The sequence below is a fragment of the Ostrinia furnacalis genome, unplaced genomic scaffold (genome assembly GCF_004193835.3).
Source record: "Ostrinia furnacalis isolate ACB-3 unplaced genomic scaffold, ASM419383v2 OfSCF0876, whole genome shotgun sequence".
NCBI classification, from domain to species: domain Eukaryota; kingdom Metazoa; phylum Arthropoda; class Insecta; order Lepidoptera; family Crambidae; genus Ostrinia; species Ostrinia furnacalis.
In genome coordinates this window covers 391,709-412,259 of record NW_021131115.1, presented here as the reverse complement: position 1 = coordinate 412,259, position 20,551 = coordinate 391,709, and the positions used below count along the sequence as shown (strand labels likewise).

The following is a 20,551-nucleotide window of genomic DNA, read 5'->3' as shown; positions in this document are numbered from 1 at the left end:
CTAATACTTCACATCCCCATATTCCCCATGTTAGTTTGTGTCGCTAATAAGTTAATTTTTGCATGATATGAAGTATGTTTTTAGTATAATCAATCCTCATATCATTGGTAGGAGTATATTTTATAATCTCGATAACTTTCTTCTATTCTCTAAAATTATAAGTCTTTATGGATATATCGTAATGTCCTGTAAAACTCTGCCATCACAAAAAATAGAAAAGAAAGAAATACTTATCTCTGAATGATTTGGTTACAAGTGCCCATTTCTTTTGACGCCATGTTGTATCTTGTATGAACATTGCCATGCCCTCAACCTTAGGACGTGTGGTTTCCAGGCATGCATCGACGACAACCTGGACATGGTGGAGTTCCTGGTGACCCACGGGGCCGACGTGAACCGCGGCGACAACGAGGGCTGGACTCCTCTGCATGCCACAGCGTCTTGCGGCTTCCTTAGCATAGCGAGGTGAGCAAGCTTTGATTAATATTGAAGACTTCTGTTCCTGCAGACCACAGACTTTTATCGGCCGACACTTTAGTCGGGTAACAACCCCGATTTAAGTCATCAGAGTCAGCAGATTGCTCGTATTTATAAATTAGAAACCGAGCAAACTATTGGCCGATAAAAAAATCTGTGGTCTGTGCGTGGACTATAACCTTGGGTTGCACTATCATACTTTAACTAACACTCCAAGTCTGTAAAATTCCATACAAAAACACCAATTAAAGTTATATTTACGGTTAAAGTAAAGGTGATGCTACTGAGACTAAATCAAAAAACATATGAGCATCACGCAACCAAGCGCAAACGAATAGGCGGGGACTGTGCCGTGGTTAATAAATGAAATAAAAATTGTTATTATAGAATAATAACAAATAAATCAATAACTTAAAGAAATAAAGTCCGTTGAACAATGAAGTATAAAGGACAGTGGTAAATAATGCATTGTTTTTTTTTTGTAAATCAGCTGTTTTTGTATGATGTTTGTATGAGGTTTCATCAAATTTCCTATATGTATTGTTCTCGTGAATTTTGCCAGCTTTTCACCCCTCATTCACTCGCACTTATGCTAAGCGGAAAAACGCGAACGCACAGTTTTGTATAACTCACTGTTTTCTCGATATAAGACATGATATCAGTTTTGTAACCGATAGTATGAGTTCATTGACTATTGCATTATTATGTTTAGTTATTCATGCCCATATTCAGTTACTTCATAAGAGTCATAGACTATTCATTGATGCTCTTCTCATTTAATAACGTAAACAACACGTACGTTCATATCATTTAATTTTCGTTATGTGGATTATTTGGATGAAAAAATAAGCGTTGTTTACTGCTTGTGTTTCATCAATGACGTTATACAAGTACTGATTCTTCGATGTATGTAATTTGTACGATTATTTCCTATTACATTATGAGTAATATTACACGATATGTCCCACATAAGCGTGACAGTCAGTATTATTGTAAACACGCTCTGAGTCAGTCTGACCCAGAAGCCGCAGGGAGTTCCTGTCATACTAAGTTAGCTTTTACACGCGAATCCGTCCCTTTGATATACTGTGGACTTTACAACCGCGATCACGTGATAAATGGATTTAACTGAATTGTGGTGATTTTGTCGGACTGTTTTGCTTCGATCTTTGATAAAGCTATTTAATTAAGATAGCACCAGTCCTAAGACAAAATTATGTATGTAAACCCCTTTGCTTGAATTTGTGTCTGTCTTGTTGGTTGTCCTAATGAAATAAATAAATAAATACTTGACCCAAATTCGGATTCGGACTCGGATCAGGCTTTACAAGTAAATAATTGAAATCTTTAGACGAACGCACATAAAAAGTACCTACTGGCTTGATTTAGAAACCTTAGTGACACTAAGACTGGGTTGCACCATCTTACTTTAATTTTAACAAACGTCAAATGAAAATCAAAAAACACCGGATAACGTCATAGTTACGGTCAAAGTTAGCTGGTTCAAATCAGCCTATGTCACACATAAATCTGTCCGTTTTGAAACCATTTCGCATGCGCTCTAGATAATTTTAACATAATATCGACTAATGTGAAGTAAAGAATGACGAATGTATTTTTTATGAGTATGTTTAACAAAGATATACATTTTCGGGCTATTCTTATTATGCTGACTAATCAAATCAAATAAATGTAACGATTTCAATTACATACTGACTCTCACTATGTATTTAAGATAAAATCGTATCTATTCTTCTTTCAGAAGTGCATTGTTAATAGATATCTCTTTATCAATGTATTCTCAGTATCTTATACTTGACGTAATTTGTTGGAACACCAGAATCTATATGACGATTGTCAGATTTCTTTGATTACTTGTGCAATGAACGCTATGCGAATGTTTTGATAATTGGTATGTCAAGATTTTTATTAAATTAAGCGGAGTGCACATGTATTTCATTGCTTTCGATACATTCGATCTACTTTGCTCGCAGTCATATGATAATGCACATCATTGTCTCTATTGAAATGTCCAGCGGACTCGTGCGCAATAAAATTGATTCGGTTTGCTCCAACAGTTCAATCTACTTGACATTTCCTTCTCGAATACATAATATATTCCTTCTGTCTGAACGCACCGTCTAGGGTCAGACTGGCTTTAGGAGAAATCATTAGAGTTTATAACTTAGATTATAGGCTAGGTAATGTTTTAACGTAGAGTTATCTGCAGTTGTGCATTTATTGATAAATCGAAGTGAAACAGTGACTGGGATGAACTAAATGATTTCCCAGAAAGGTGTACGTGGAACATAAACTTAGAAGCAAGCACACCTCATTTTATTACAAAACTGGCGAAGTATATTTATTTACTCGTTTTAACGTGAACTTATGTATGTATTCCCACATAACTGGATTAAGTCAAATCCTTATCCTGCAATAAGTAGTGTGAACTTTAATGTATGAAATTAATATAATTGGCGCCCGAAATCCGACGCTCTTTCAACTTAGATTAGTAGAACCTGTGATCGTTTGAATTTTAAGCGTTACACTTACACCATCCACAGGAATCACTTGAATCTACGCTTGGGTTCGAATCAAAGTTTGAAGGACGTTTCGAGGCTAAGGGCCCTCGAAGGGACGGCATCCTGTTACACTGAACCGAGCACTTGACCGGTCACGCACAATTCACACTTCAGATCGGTTCAACCATTCCCTTTGACTGGCACATTAACGAGAGACCCTTTAAAATTAATCTGATTCCCCAAATTACAACTTATAAAAACCTTTCCGTACATATCATCGCTATGTCGTACCAAAAGTATATTGATTTTAATGTTGCTCCTTTAGTAGAAGTAATTCAATTTGAGGACAATAATCTTTTATTGAAATATCTCAGTCGCTAGCTTATTAGCTAGCCCAAAAATACCAATTTTATACCCTCAGGTGCTGATGAGTTAGGAGAGATGAATATAAATTAGTTGGATATTCTTATGAAGAGTAGCCTGCACTTTTTCATTTGATGAGAGTATTATATGCAATCATGCTTTGAAGAAAGCTTATAAAGGGTCTGTTCACGTATACAAATAACTTTAAGTCAAAGAAATATACTTACATAAATCTTTCCCATTAAAACTCGAGATTTTGTGATTTAACTTTACTACATACTGTATGTTTTTATTTGCTTTCAAATTATTTTTGCATGAATATAGTGTCTGCATGAACGTTAGTAGTACAGTAACACATCAGTTATTAAGTAAAATTGCACCTATTACAGGAAGAGTCTTTTATTGAGCGTGTTTGTGAATGGAAATAAACCTATAGATGGAGGAATTTGAATATAAATCATTAGTATCAACGTAGACGTTCATGCCTGCGTACATCAATAATGGTTTTAATTTCTTTCACCGTTATTTCTTGATACAAATTACACACAAGTAGACTAGGTATTTCGTATATTAGTTAAATGGTTCAACTGTATGCAACTACGCCGTTAGAGCAGATCCGACCAAATGGTCTGATCTACTAGTATATCATTATGCGACCAGGATTAGGAATTCCCTAAAATGTAATAAGTATCCTATTGCCATTTGATTAAAAAGCAATTTACTTTGAATTTCAGGTACTTACTGGAGAACGGCGCAGATGTAGGCGCGGTGAACTATGACGGCGAGCTGCCGGTCGACATCGCCGAGAGCGACGCCATGGAGGAGATGCTCCAGAAGGCGATCGACGAGAAAGGTGAGCTCTATGCAGTTGTGATAAGGTTCATTTGAGAGCGGCGCAGACTTATGCGCGGTAAACGGCGGGAGAAGATGCTCCAGAATGCGATTTACTAGAAAGGTGAGATCTTATGTGGTTGTGATAGGGGCGATTTTATTTCATGATTCAAAGTCTATGGCGATACACCACTGCTTAAAGCTGTGTCTGTCAACTGTCATCGACTGCAGAGAAGTCGATTCTTAACTTCGAATTTCTTCTATTTGAACGAAGCCGTGGATTACTTCAGAAGGCGATTGACAAGAAAAGTTTTAAAAGCTAGGTTTATTATTATGATAGCACATCTCTGTTAATCGACCTATGGAAATCGATAATTTTCAGTTATGCTTCAGTAAATTTTTTAATATTATATTGGAAAGTTAAATTTCGAGAGAGCTCTTTTATATTATAAACTGCGTTGAACCAGAAAGGTTAAAATTATGACATCATGATTCCTCTCTTTTTCTCAAAACGGGCATTGGATGTTACCTTGTGAATATATTTATGATATCATCAGAAGTACATAACTACATGCAATCTGATGCGTTACACAAGAGTGCCATTGATTGTACTAAGGAAGAAACTATATGCCATATGCGCCTTACAATACAATGTTTTAAAGTTTATTTATAACGAAGCGTAAAACAGAATTTGTAACCAGAATGCTACTTTGAAATCAACATAAATCTGGACATGACATATTAAACGCAAGGTTCGCAATCCGCATTGTGTGGTGTTTTAATGTAAGTCTAATGATGTACATCTTCTGAATCTTTAGGCCGCTTGTACACACTAAGAAAAGTCGCCGGGTCTATGCAAGTATTCGTGTCGTTTCTTCACACGAACCTTGTACGTCGTACGTTGCTTCGACGCTAACCAAGAAATAATTCTTGTCTGCGCTAGATTCGATTCGCGACAGACGTGCAGTGTGTGACAAATTTTCGTAGCTAAGTCTGACGAAATTATTGTCTTGTCTGCGGCAGACACGGTAAAGTTTCTGAGCGTGTAAAAGCGGCCTTACACCGAACTGTTTTTTATTAATTGCCCTTTGTTTCAAGGGGTCGACTGCGAGAAGTCCCGCAACGCCGAAGTGGACACACTGATGAGTGACGCCAAGAACTGGGCCGCGAACGGCTACGTCGAGGTGCGGGACCCCAAGACTGGCGGCACGCCGCTCCACGTTGCCGCTGCTAAGGGATACATTGATGTAAGCCATCAGCAGGACATTTAAGGCTTCCACAGACCAAACGCGGGTCAGAAGCAGTGCGGGTCAGTTGCGGCGCGGCTGAGGCACACTGAAAGCAGCGCAGTTTCAAAGCAGTTGCAACGCGGGCGGTTGTCAAAAATTTAAATATTCGAAAACCGCTTTCAACGCGCTGCTACTACCCTGCGTCCGGTGTGTCATGCTAATATGGCCGCCATAGTAATACAACAGCGCGGGACCGCGCTCGCGCCGCTTCTGTCCCGCACTCGCGCCGCCTCGTTTGTCGCGGTTGGAGCGCGGGCCCGCGTTCAAAGAGTTTCTTGTATTACAACTAGCGCCGGCCCGCATTCAAACTGCGCTGCTACTGCCCTGCGTTTGGTCTGACCAAGCCTTTAGTATTCACTGCAGAATAGAGATTGCAAACTGGGCCCGGTACCCTCTTAGGTTAAGCCCGAGCCCGCCGCGGTGGTGGAATTGCGGTTTTATTTCAAAACTCACAGGATCGTTTATTTGCGCGGTTACGCAGCCGCCGACAAGACGGTCGCCCGCCAATGAGGGCTATCGTTTTAGCGCTCACCAGTTAGCGCCACTGTAGAGTAAGGTCCTATCACTTGCTAGTAGCGAAGACAGTGGCGCCAACTTGTGAGCGCTAAAGTGGTAGGAGGACTATCGTATTTGCACTCATCAAGATGGCGCCACTGTAGAGTAAGGTCTTGTCAATCGCCAGGGGTGCCAACTGTTAAGTAAAAAAAGGATAGCCCTCATTGATCGCAGAGCGTGCGGGCGCAAACCGTAGAGGCTGCGGTTACCGCGGCCCGCGCGATGACGAATATAACCAGTTTGCAATCTCTACTGCAGAACCAAGACTGTTCAATTCACTATAGCCCTTTCAGACCCGGCTTAAATAAGCGTGCGCATTGACTTAAAATAAAAATTTGCTTGGCAAAATTTTGTTTCTCGGAACGAAATCGGTACGCGGCGATCGTGCGTATTATGATACTTTTAATAAAAAATATAGGACCCTCTTGCGGGCAGTTGGTCGCCGGATAGCGATTGTGAAAGTTGTCAGAATTTTTCGGCGCGAACTCCCGGAGAGGTACGTAAACAAAAAAATAGTATTTTGCTAGTATTTTTGTTAATATGTTATTAATTATAAAGTAAACATTGTATTCTAATGAATAAATGAAAAACCATTAAAATAATTTATAGTATTGCTTACTTAAAACTAACTTAAATGTAATACGCACTATCGTAGCAGTTCGGTTTAAATTCATTTTTAAAGGGATAAAACGGCACGCTCGTGCGTATTGTTTTTTTGGATATTTAATTAAAATAATAGTCATTTTTTAATTTAACTCTTTAATGCAGCAGTTTAATTATCAGAAAACATTATCTTATGCTTATTAGGTGATGAAAATGACTCAGACATAAAAAAAAATCCATACGAAAGGTACCTTCTGCACCATTTAGAACAAAAGAAGGAAGTAGTATGAAATGAAGTTATTTTATGCCAGCAATCCATTGATTTGGCTAGATCTGAGCCTGCAGAGCCATCAGGGAGTACCAGTAGTGCTCAAACCTCCGTAAAAATAACTTTACCATGTATTACGCCAATTGAAGAGAGAAAAGGGCTAGGATATGGAGGCAAAGGGCATATCTGTAAAATAAATGAAAGATATTGATAGATAATCAATATATTCGACTGTACAGACTCCAATGAAGTACTTTGGAAACTTCCTTGGCCATAATTTTATAGACTAGGAGCCAAATGCTTCAATAACTACTACTTGAGAAAAACTGGGCGAGCCGTTAATACCTCCGTTGATGAAATGTGTGGTATGCTTTCATACATGGATTTTTTTCTTTCCCCAATTGTATCTGTTCTGGTGACTAAATATACGATAAGTAGTCATAGGTGACATTCTGAAGACGTTAGGATTCGCAACTTTGCAAAGCGTATTGAATTTTGTTCCCTATGATCATCCTACTTCTCTAGAGGACATACCTTTTGTGGACAGTACAGCCTTCAAAGTCTTGCAAGCTTGTCAGAAAATGGATAGAGTGTCTAATAGTTACTAAATAGATGAGTAACTGTTATATAATGAGTATATGTTACTGACAGATGCAGGTTGTAAGAAATGAACCTTGCTCTGTTTGGCTTTTAACAGCTGGAAGACTGATGCTTGATTTCAGTATTTATTTGGATGCAAGTACAGCTTTTGCTGAGCAAGTGCAGGGTATTGGTGCACTAGTAATTATGTATACATAAGCGGTTTCTCCACACAGATTTATATACATCGACACTTATTTCACCAGCGTCCGTCATGTTTTTAGAAATTTGACAGTAATTGCCTTTATATTATGGAACTAGCACCATTATCATGAATGGTATTATTCAACGAAAAACGGTAAATTTCATGTCTGACCATAAGATGAAAAGAGGAGAGTCAGAATAATTCGTGTTTGATGACTTGGGTCTCTTAAAATGGATATACAACACATTTGTTATGACAATCTCCAATTGTTTCACCAGGAGCTCATAACACTTCAATGGTCATGAGTTGGAATGGTTTTATTCAAGTAAAAGCTGATTATTATTATTTTTTAACAATAATATCCAAAAAAGTGAGTCTTTTCTTAAGGATTTCCTCTAATTTATTAATTATGCACGAGCGTGCGTATAGTGCACTTAGTCCTAACACGCACGATAGTGCGGGTAATTTTCTGAAAAATTGGAAAGTCGGAAAATTTTTATATTATTTTTCTTGTCTTCCTTATGGACCAAATGTTACATAAAATCCGAAAAAACATAAATTTTGTGGAAAAAAATTTTCAGGTCTGAAAGGGATAGGCAAATTGATAGTTTAGACTACACTTATATTGGCAAGACGGATAGGGGACTCCTGCCTGATTGATAAATCGCGTTTTACGACAAAAGTCGGGGTGGTCCTGTAAAGCTAGGTTTACACCAATAAAACTTGCAGAAGTTGACTTCCACTATCTGTCACCACTGTAAATCATGCAGAAGTTGGCTTGCCACCGTGGTAAACAGTTTGCGGTAATCAACTTCTGCAATATTAATGAGGGTTTTCGCGTATGAAAAATCCGTCAGATGGCAATACGTAGACGCAAGGTCCAAATGCTGCATGATTGGTTATTTTTGACATGACATTGACAGATATGTCAAAATCCACCAATCACGCAGCAGTCAGACCCCACATCCACGTCCCGCCATCTAGCGGATCTTTCATAAGCGAAAACCCTCATTGCTAGTAAACCTCGCTTTAAACTCCGGTCGGCCGTTTGGTGTAGTGGTTCAGTTGAAATGATGAATTTTAATATATGTGACGGGTCTGGGTGTTACTACATATGTATAATATGTATGTATTTTGTAAAAAAAAAGTATGTAACTTACTTTGGGGCTAGATGATGGCGCTGTGTGAGATTGTCAAAAAAAAACTGTCTGAATCTCGGGGCATTGACGTAACAATGACAGATATTTATTATACTACACGTCAGATCTGCCAACTTCTACCATCTGTATTATTCTGTTGAATGAGGATTCAGTTTTCTAACACAGTGGCACTAATGTCAAAAGTACTAGTTGACTTATAAAGAACCCTTCTCAACAATTTTATTTTGTTTATCCGTGAAGATTTTTTATAGGACTGTGGTAGTCAGACCTGCAGGTCTCCAGATATCTCAAAGGCTCTAGAGCAATTCTAAGTATGCCATAAGTAAAAGCCTAATTAGAGTCATCAAACGTCTCAGCCATTAATTTAGAGCCACTAGAATTACAAAATATGAGTTGTTTTTTGTGTGTAAGCTGAGGACACGCGTCTCCAGCTGACACTTCTGTATCTTCGTAAATGTTTATGCTACGATAATGTATTATACCTCAAAAATTACAGTCGAATCCAATAAAGGTTCGGTCAAACCAACGCGATCACACGCGATCAGCCGGCGTGCAGCGATGGCGATCAATGCACTTAAGTAGGCTCTCCAATTTTCAAGACTTTAGCTCAAATACTGTCAAAAAACTATTATGCGAGCTGGAGTACCGTGTTTTTCATTTTTTATTTTTTATGACGCAACGCAGCGCAACGGACTAATGGGGCCTCACCCTTATTAAGCTCAAAAGGAATAAGGGATATGTTTCTTATTTTAGGTAGCAAAAACTCTCCTGGAAGAATGCAACGCCGAGCCTGACTGCGTTGATTACGAAGGCTGGACGCCATTGCACGCGGCCGCGTTGTGGGGACAGAAGGAGGCGGCCGCGCTGCTTCTGAAAAGTGGCGCCGATCCGCATGTCAATAACTACTCGGTGAGTTGAAGCACAGAATAACCTCTAGTCTCAGTAGTACGGTTGTTTTGTCCGGTCCCGGACTACTAATACTAATAAAGTCTCAAAAGTACGGTTATGATGTCCAACCGAACTAATGAGACTTTATTAGCATCAGTAGTTCGGTTAAGGATGTTAAAAACAAAAATAACACAAAAAGTATTAGGAAACGAAATTTGTTCTTTTAATAGTAAAAAAAGAATTTGTAACTAAAGTAAAAGCTGTTTCTCCTAGCGAAAAATCTTATTTCTATGGTTTCTTCTACCACTAACAAAACTACAGATAAAGTCTCATTAGTTCGGTTAGACGTCATAACCGTACTAATGAGACTTTATTAGTATCAGTAGTCCGGGACCGGACAAAACAACCTTACTACTGAGACTAGAGGGAATAATAATATGTACAAGTCGGCGTCAAATAGTTAGTGACACCCTAAGTAGCAAAAAATTTCGCAACATGTCGTATAAGGTTGGTGTTGTCAGCTTTTTGGCCACTTTGGGTGTCACGAACTATTTGACGCTGATTATATTCATTTATTTAAACTTTTGCACATACATACCTAGTCTGGTCATAAGTTCTGTCACATGATTATAACTTTTGAATTTTGAATGAAGGTCTCAAAAATATTTATTAAATTAGAATTGAGAATATTTAACGAAATTAAAAATGTGCACTGTTTTGAATTTTATTTGTTTTTAAATATGTAGTGGACGCATAAAGAAGACCGAACAGCAGTTGTCACGCTGCATTGGTGCGGTTACGCGCCAAAGCAGATTTTCGATGTGCTGAAAAAATTGAATTAAATATCAGTTTTACGTTTATCGTTTCATCAAACGATATAATGAAGTTTTAAGTGTAGAAGACACAAAACAAAAGTAATTGTCCTTGCACGGTTAGGACTCCGGCAGCGTTAAAAGCTGCGAAGGTGCGAACTCATAAAAATCCCATGCGTTAGCAGACTTTGCCTGCCCTGGAGGTAGGTTTAAGCACAACCAGGGTGAAATTGGTATTTATGAAGACTCAAGGCTTTAAACTTTTTGAATAATAATCAAAAATCACTTGGATGCGCGTTTAAAAGACCTGAGATTGAAGAAATCCAACGTTTTGTTTAATCGGTACGCGGGAAAAAAGTACCTTGAAAAAATTTTTTAGAATGTTTTTTTTTTACCATGGAGGAAAGTTACAAAAAACAAAATGGTAAGTGGGATGTGTACATCAATGAAGAAACACCAGCTTAATTTCGGCTGTCCAGCTAGACCAGCTTTTATCGTCACTGAAGGTTTGATAACATGTCTTAAATTTGGGCTTTTTTGAGGTATTTTTTGCATGAAAGGCATAAAAATGAATGCCATTCTGTATCAAAATTCAGTTCTCACAAAGCTTATGGAACCTTTTTCACTTATCATGCTCAATAACAGACACTGGGAGTTCCAGCAGGATTCTGAGCCAGCTCATAGAGCGAAAAGCGCGCAAAACCCGCTCGTAGGGCGTAAAATTGACCTCAGCCGGCACGAAGTCTGGCCCTCATCCAGTCCAGACTCTAATCCGTTGGATTACAAAATATGGCAACATTTGGAGAAGAAGGCCTGCTCTATGCCTCATACTGATTTGGAGTCCTTCGAGGCATCCTGTTTTAAACCAGCCGCCGATATTGATAGGAAACTCGCTCGTGTTTCTAGAGACCGCTGACCGCGCAGTTTGAACCCTTGTATTCATAATTGCGAGGAAAATATGAAATATTTTTTATAAGCATAAAATCTTTGTTTTAGTACCTTTCTATTGGTATATAAATGATTGCCGATGATACAAGTACTGTGTCGCCATCTAGCGCACCACAGTTTTTATTTTCTTTCTTTTCATAGCGAATATATTTTTTTTATAATGGGTGAAGAATACGCGCGCGTACGTTACTCACTACTCGATCGTGAATACTTTGTGCATTAAAAACCCGCGGTGGGTGCGCCGCGCGTGTTTTGTTATCGATGCCTGCTTGGATAGTTTCATCTTCCAACATTGGCACTTATAATATTGTGTGGCTTTACTAAATGTTTGGAGGCAAACATTGAATTTTCGGACAAATCCAGTTTATTCTGTAACCTATTATTGACACCGTTTAATAGAGAGCTCCTGAAGCACTTTCAGGATCGTTTACCAGTTTTTCGATATCTTGTATAGTTTAGAAATAATCGAGTGAGATCACTTATCGTTTCCACCCTGTATATCAATAGCTTAACAAACATAATAATATGCATTCGCGCGCGTCGACCCTTAAATAGAGTTGTGTAAAATGTGTGACTATTATAAATATAAACTATCTAGTGGCTCGAAGATGTCACGTTCTGCATTGTATGCAGTTTCGGGACATACGGTGTAATGCGTCAGTCGTCTTATACCGCGCTTCCCAATCACACTCTCATATTACTGTATTAAATAGTATTGTGCCGTTATTCGAAACCTATTAATGTGAGTAGCCTTCTTTTCCAATTTTTAAACTAGTAACGACGTTAAATTTGCTGTACTGTACAATCTTGGTGCACTGATTACAACATATTAATAATTATTAGAATCTGGATTTATCGTTCGTTTCAGCCGAAAGACGTCCACTGCTGGACAAAGGTCTCCCCCAAGGATTTCCACAAAGACCGGTCCTGCGCCGCCCGCATCCAGGAACCTCCCGCGACCTTCACCAGATCGTCGGTCCACCTAGTGGGAGACCTGCCTACACTACGTCTTCCGGCTGGTGGTCGCCACTCGAGAACTTTCCTGCCCCAGCGGTCATTATCTCTGCGAGCTATGTGCCCCGCCCACTGCCACTTGATTTAAGCGATTCTGCTGGATTTATACTCAATTCTCAACCTTTTATTGCATCCATTATGTACTTAAAATTAGAACATTATGGGCCCTTATGATTTCTTATTTACTACCGCATAGTCCAGCCGCGAGCCAACCAAAGACTCTTCAACTACATTTTTCATGAAATGAATTTATTCAAATCCCTACAAATATTATAAATGCGAAAGTAGCTCTGTTTGTCTGTCGGTCTGTGTCGCTTTCATGCCTAAACCACTGAACCGATTTTGATGAAATTTGGCATTGATATAGTTTGAGTAGGAAAGGACATAGGATAGTTTTCATCCCGGTTTTTGAAACGGGGACGTGCGCGATAATTTTTTTCTGTGACAGACAAAATTTCACGCGGACGGTAGGTAAGCTATTATGTAATAAAATGTGTTTACACGTTGACTTAATTATTTATGTTTCTTATCACCAGGGGCAAACCTGCGTAGACCTAGCAGACCCGTCGATCTCGGCTTGGCTCTCCGAAGCGGTGATGAAACTGCCCCGGCGCATCAACAACAACAACAATAAGCGCAAGCGCAGCCCGCCTAAGCAGTACGACGCGAAGCGTGTCGTCGAACTACACATCACGGGACAGGACGCTGTCAACGGTACGTGTCATTCAACTGATTTTACAACGCCAGCCCTAGAATGCGCGCCGTGATTAAATCATATCTATGATTTTAGACGACAATTGTATGGGCTTATCATATAACGTCGACAACAACCCGCGATAAAAGCTTATCGCGGCACGCATCCTAGGCTTACTGGTTCAGAGCTTAGACACAGAGATAATCGCGCTGTTACTGGGCTATTCTCTTACATAAAACCGTGTCCGTAAAGTGACTGAATTTGATTGACCGTCATTTACTGTTAAATTGGTCAAAATCTGTCAAAAACTAGTCATTACTGTCAAAAATTGTCATTTTCAGTCAGTTTAAGTAATAGTTGAGTACTTTTTTTTTTTTCTCCTTTTACAATGGTTCTAAAACTTCTAAATTGACACAATCAGTGAGCGCATCGCCATTGAAAATCACCCAGAAACCGCGCGTTTATCATGCGTGTCCGAACTAGGCCCTGCCTACAGTAATGTGACGCAGATGTCAATTCCGTTAATAGTACGCGAAATTTAGATTTGTAAAGGTTAAATAACATTAACGTCGATATAACCACACAACAACCCCCGTGATTTTCAGTTTATCACAGAAAGTATCTTGCCATAGAAAAACCTAAATGAGGTGTGATATCGGTAATATGAGAAATGATTGGCCCCTTAGACATGCATTCCTATTATTTAGCATCATTCGCTGTACGTCTGCTAGGTACCAAAACACTGTTTGTCTCCCGAAATTTCCCAGTGATTGTAAAATGAGGGATTTAATTAATTTATGCTCTAGAAAGACCTTTGATCTTGACTATCGAAGCATTTTTTTCTTCAGGTTTGGAGTGATCTACATTATGACTTTGTTATTAGTCATAATTACATATATTACTCCTTTTTAGTTTTTTATCTAATGAAGTGGATTGATCTAAATTATGACATAATTTTGATCATAATTAGATTACTTTCATATAGTTCTTTTTTCAGGATTAGAGTGATCTATGTTATGATTTTTTTTGTCATGACTAAATTACTCCTTTTTGTTTTAATAGTTGTACTTTTTTTGTTTCAGTAAAATGATATATAGCCTGACCAGGAACATAAAAACCCTGGCATAGAGGCGCGTCAATTGCATTTGATAGTGCAACACTGAGTACAGTCGTACCTGTGTTAAATTAATAGGCTAACTTTATGTATCAGGATTCAGCATTACGGGCTAATTTGATATTTTCATAAATTAACGAAAACATATTATTATAGGTAACCTGGTTTAAATAAATTAAATGAAACCATCAATCGAGCTGGTAGGATTTATTTTATTATTCATCAATAATCAAATTCAGAACTTGAATATTCAACTGCAATGTCTGCTCATGAACGCTTCAAACTCGGTACCTACTTCTTTTCCAATTCCATAAAATTCAACACGAAAGTGACAAAAAATTTTAAAATAGGTAGTTGAAACAAACCACATCTAATTTTCATAGTGGACTGTACTATACGATAAACATGTCAGTCAATTTGACAACCTTTGTCGGAAACATTATTCAATGAAAATATTGTCCGAACCCTTAGTATTTCTCTTCGACAAATACTTTAACACATTGTGAACCACTATTCTTTCACGACTATAAAAATATTTTAGCAATTTAATTCACAAAATCAATTGCGCACATTTAAAATAAAGTTTATTTACACTTTGACAGCAATAGACTGACATGCAAGATGACATGTCAATGAAGTTTTCGGTTACTGTTGCCATTAAAAGAAATTAGTACCATTAGTTTTCCGCAACATGGCGAGGGTTTTTATGTTCCTGGTCGGGCTATAATAATATTTTCTATTGTCGATGTGAAAGTGCAACTTATAACTTATGTTTATTTATATTTTTTTATAATTATTTATTGATTTGATTATTGAGTGCAGACTAGTGAGCAGTTCACTGTGAGTGCTATTAATACAGGGTGGAAACGATAAGTGATCTCATTCGATTATATCTAAACTCTTGTGTAGTATATCGAAAAACTGCTTACTGATCTTGAAAGTGCTTCACGAGCTCTTTCAAACGATATCAGTAATAGGTTACAGAANGTCCATCCCGTGGCGTCGGCTTATCCTTGAATTTTGGGACACGTTGTATACATAGTTGGTCAGGGAATTTTGAAAAAATTGTCAGGGAAAGTCAGGGAAAAGTCAGGGAATTTTTTCGAACATTTGCAGTGGACACCCTGATTCAGCAGCTTAGGCTTGAAAATATCAGTATTCAATTTACTTTTGCATTTGTAATGATAAGTAAAGAAGAACTTTTAATAAATAAAAAGACGTGACTAGTTGTTAAACAATCTTCGCTTTGAAATTAGATATGGTCGAGTTAGCATTATAGGAAAAGTGCAATTTGAAACTTATCAACCTTACAAATATGGTAGCGCGTGTAAATTGTTAGCCAATACTTATAACATAATGTACGAGTATAACTGACTGCCCTAATATCATCGTACAACCAGCACATATCTTTTTTTAATAACGAGGGTGAGCTCCGAAGAGGTTTTCTGAAATTCAACATCTAAAGGAGTAAATTTTCTAAGACAGACCGAATTCACGCGGGCGAAGCCGCGGGCAAAAGATAGCCTAGTAAAACTACAATTCGTTTTCATTTAATGGTTAAAAGTCAGCTAAACCGCACCACATAAGATCTCAGACGTTACTAATATGGGAAAATCCGTTCTACCGTGGTGACATTATGTGTTAACATCGTCTAACATGGCACACTGCCTGAGAGGCGGCAGCTTTTCAATGTTCGACCGCACTTTAACTACTCATGGGGGTGCAGCCAGGGTGAAATAGACCTTAAACACGGACAAAGATCATGTGTTTGAACATTAAACAACATTATTTCAACTTGAGTCGATTTTATAATTTAAAGGGGTAAATAATTGGCTGCCTATTTCTTTGTAATGAAAGGTACTTGGTAACTGGATGTATGATTTGAGTCAGTTTGATATTTAAAATTATATAGCCACTGTATCAGTGGTTGATTTTGATTTATTGTATCCGACTTAAGTTATTAAAGATTTCAATACTTCTATCTGCGTTCGCTTCGACACGTTGCTAATGTGGATAAGTGAACGAATGTATTGAAATAGTTCCGCTGTCATGGTTTTGCGGCAAAGATGTGCCGGCGTTCTAGACGACCAACCACTAAAGTACGAGTAGTTAATTGTAATGGTTTCCATTTTCCTTTTCGACATTACAACTCTTAACAGGTTTTCGATATCGGTAGCTAAAACTGACTCTTATCATAGAACCAGTACGTCAAATGTGTCTAGACACCTCGTTATCGAATTTAAACCTTTACCCCTGGCTCCGCCTCACCTCGCCTCATACCTAACAACAGACAAGCCGGCGGCGCCGGAGATCATAACTAAGGTGGCGGAGGGCAAGCCGCCGAAGGGGCGGGCTCCGTCGCCGGAGCACGCGGAGCCCGAGCCGACGGAAGACGCGCCGTCGTGGCGTCGCTCCGCCAGCTTCAGAAGGCAGCAGGAGACGCCCAGTAAGTCACGTTCGGGATAATGACACGGCTACATTTGCGCCTTTTTACATTGGGAGCCTTTCACACATTCACTGTTGTTGACACACTTGATTTCGAACTCTTAAACACTTGACTTCGAACTCTTAAGTTCTTCTGATTAATTTATTTTCCCCAGGAACGAACTTGACCTTCACTGGTTGGGTTTTTATTGGTGGTCAAGCAGGACCTACAAGCCTGGCTATACAAAAGTTGCAGCTTAATTTCTGCCTTAACCACATTTCGAGTCTTTGACTACTTTGCCTAGCCAATCGTTTATTTTGTATATGTGCTACGAAAGTAGTATCGTGTCCACACTTGCAAAAACCTTGGTTCATTTGAATAACCACCTCGTTTATACAATAAAAGTTGACACTACGCAGGTTTCTGGATGTTAAAAAAAACCACGCAAGTGAGATATTTCACTTATAAAAAAAAATTAACCAGAGGTGGAATTGTGTAAAGCAATCGTTATCATTTGATTTGACAGTTCATAACGTATGATTATTCTGTCAAACGCTTTGTTTTGTCGTACGTTATCAACTGTCAAATGATTACGATTGCTTTACACAATTCCACCTCTGATTAAATTGAATCAAAGTTATATGTTATGGCGTTAGCTTCATGAGGCGCAGATGGAGCCGTTACAATTTATGGTCAGTCACAACCAGCAAGGGATATTACTCGCATTCACTCCATGAGGGTGGATTCGACCAAACAATCGTCAGTTTTGACATATTTCCCATACTGAAACTGTCAATGTGCTAGTCATACCAACAGTTATTCTCGGGTAAAAGTTTGGTCGAATCGGGCCTAAATGGCATAAATAATCAACATACCTAAACGTCATTAAGTTTTCGGCACTAAATGTTCATTAACTTGACACAATTGCAGTTTTTGTGTACGGTTGGGTTAGGAAGATACCCAAACTCGACAGCCTAGGGATCAAAACTATGGTTAATTAGAAACTGGTTAAGTGGATGACAAGAAGTGTTTGGCATAATAAAAAATTATGCGTTCTACAAAATGGTCGCTAAGTTATACTGTTTTTCTTTTACAGGAGATAATAATAAACCAGTTAACAACACCGTAGACAACGACACCATCCTGAGGAGGACGCACAGCTTCGAGAACGACAAGACGTGAGTTCAACGCCATTTTATACCTAACTTTGATGTTAATATTATTTTATTTTTTTACATAAATTCTTTCAAACAAGACGAGAATTTCCTTGGCATGTATAAAGAAATCATCGCTGTACAGTGCTGGCATGATTTCCGGCCTAATATCGTAACAAATGCTGGCAATATTTCACTAAAATCCATAATTAAAAATATCATACGATGTTATAACAATGTGCTAACGAGTCGTTATTACCTATAGATATGATTGATTTCAGAAGAGAGAAAGGCCACGTTGTCAGTTTGTTAATAAGCCGTTTCGATAAAACAAGACGGTCGAGAGGTTTTCAGGAGCTAAGTGCTTTGGATCAGTTAGTCATCTCACAGTACTTGTGTTTGTTTTTAGCGTACACTAATGCCCGTGTTACTATACCACGTTCGAAACTCAAGTATGTAGATTCAGTTCTGTGATAGGTTTATTGAAATTAAACCTATCGAAGAGTTGAGTTTACTCAACATTGAAACGAGTTTCGTGCGTGGTTGAGTTTTACGGGCCTAAGGCGTAGTCTACACAAAAAGATGAAAAACACTTCTCACATCATGCATAATATAAAAATGTCGTTCACATATCATAATATCTTTTTGTGTGGACTACGTTTTAATTTGTCCATTGTATCGTTCGAAATGTGGTGTAGGTGATAGGGGATGTGCTTGGCTTGAGGACTGTCCTATTCAATGTTGTGGAAACGGATTCTCTGGCAAGTGACAATTTCATGTTGTGATGTTTCTTAAATTTTAACACTACTGTACATATCAATGTACGTTTGTATTCCACTGGCGGGTTGAGTTGGCTAGAAGCTTTTGTGTCTGTTAACAAAACGATTATAAAAATAGTTAAAATCTTTTTCAAAAGTCAAAGCAATAAATCCACTAGATAATAAACAGTAGAATCATTTTGTGTCCCGCACGGCACTAAAATTAAAATTTTTTTGATTTGCAAAATGCAAAGCTATATGCTTGATATAATCATCGATATACTCTTAGACACATTTTTCTTGTCTTTATGTTTCATACAACTCACGTTTCTATGCACACATTTCATAGTGCGTGCACCATACAAAATCACTGCTGTTATCAATACTCAAACATATAAAAATGCAGCAAGGTAGAATAGTCCATTACGTAAAACATGCACAAATTCAAAATAATTATTTGACAGCAAAAATCTCACATAATTACCATAATGTATGCTATTCAAATTCAATTTATTTAATTAGATTTACCAAGTTATAAGTACCTAATGCAAAACGTTTTATGGAACCCCAATCCAATAAAGGATGGCAAATAAATGAAAATGAGACATAATTTAACTAAATAAATAATTATCTTCGGGGACTTTACACTGCGCATGTAAGTCGCAAAACTAAGCATAGCTTGTACTATGGGTATTAGACAACAGAAATAAATATATCTAGTATATTACTTTTTTAAAATCTTCATTTAATGATCGTTGTCCCTGGGCCACACTCATCGTGATAAAACTCGGGCGCCAGTGGAGCGAAGTCGAAAGAACACTGAAGTATTATAGTCAAACGAGTTTCAAGAATTGATTTGGCAAAAATTGGAACTAATAACACAGTATTCATAAAGGCGCCTTCAAATCTCAACTAATAATCCCGTATTGATTGAAGCGCCCTCCTGTCAATGTCATAGCTGGGACGGTTCAGTGTTGGAGAACTATACGCGAATATTTGGGCCAGTTGTTAGTAAATAGTTTCTAGTGTAAAATAATTCATTCACAAAAGCTCACCCGACCTCGCCAGCCTTACCCGCCCACTGTAGCATGCTTGTGTGTTGTGGCAGTTTCTATCAGCGCTACCGTGACGTCACGGCGCGTATCAAGGCCTCGTCGTGCCCGTCCATCCCGCCGCTGCCGCAGGCCGCGTTGGCCGCCGTCGAACTAAGGAAAAAGGAGACTAACACCACAGAGAATACTAACGAGGACGTGCAGACCAGGTGCCGACGACTGCGCGACGGTTGCCAAATGTGTCACAAACTTCTTAGTTCAAAAAATTTGATCTCTAGCTCCGATGGGATATCTTTGATAATGTTCTTAAACAGAGATTGAAAATATCCTACTTTTTCTCTAGCGTCTCGTACGTGTATGTAAAAATTCCTTTTACTTGTTTGAAAAGTATTGGGACTACGATTACGAATAATTTCAGCCTTACTGACTAAAATATAAATGCCTCCCCATTGAACAGGAAAAAAGAATGAGATCCGTTTTAAAGTGGATCATTCAACATAATATGTATTTCTTCGATACAGTATGCAGGGTGTGGTTTTGTAAAACAACGCCCATTTCAGGGGTGGCAGTATAAACGACACTGATGCCAAAAAAATATTTAAAAAATCCATGAAATTAGGAAAATGGTATTATTACGCGGGCGAGCTATCGGACAGTCCCCCTGCTCTCCCGGGGCGGCCGCATGTGCTCGGTGGTGTAGCGGGGTACGCGGGGGTGGTGCGGGCGGTAACAAGCGCCGTCTTGAAAGCTTTAGGAGACGTTTGAACAAGGTTTTTTTTACTATTAAAGTAATAGTACTTGAATCGCGACAAGGAAAAATTTCCGTGCTTTTAAGCGATT

The 20,551-nt window shown here is 38.5% G+C and overlaps 2 protein-coding genes across 17 annotated transcripts in view; both read left to right on the top strand.

Moving 5' to 3' along the window:
• LpR1 (Lipophorin receptor 1) overlaps window positions 1-20,551 on the top strand; it is a 686,741-nt gene that overhangs the window by 379,920 nt on the left and 286,270 nt on the right. The gene's annotated exons all lie outside the window — the stretch shown is intronic.
• Window positions 1-20,551, top strand: part of Mbs (Myosin binding subunit) — a 79,591-nt gene that overhangs the window by 26,701 nt on the left and 32,339 nt on the right. For 4 of the 11 annotated variants that reach the window (XM_028301171.1, XM_028301172.1, XM_028301169.1 and 1 more), the window contains exons 2-8: window positions 335-465; window positions 4,097-4,215; window positions 5,292-5,440; window positions 9,606-9,761; window positions 13,051-13,228; window positions 16,613-16,768; window positions 17,844-17,925. In XM_028301171.1, the coding sequence (XP_028156972.1) occupies window positions 335-465; window positions 4,097-4,215; window positions 5,292-5,440; window positions 9,606-9,761; window positions 13,051-13,228; window positions 16,613-16,768; window positions 17,844-17,925 (971 nt within the window). Of the gene's footprint in view, window positions 1-334; window positions 466-4,096; window positions 4,216-5,291; window positions 5,441-9,605; window positions 9,762-13,050; window positions 13,229-16,612; window positions 16,769-17,843; window positions 17,926-18,182; window positions 18,276-19,767; window positions 19,921-20,551 lie in introns of all 11 variants that reach the window. The other 7 variants (XM_028301168.1, XM_028301170.1, XM_028301165.1 and 4 more) reach the window with 5 other exon arrangements.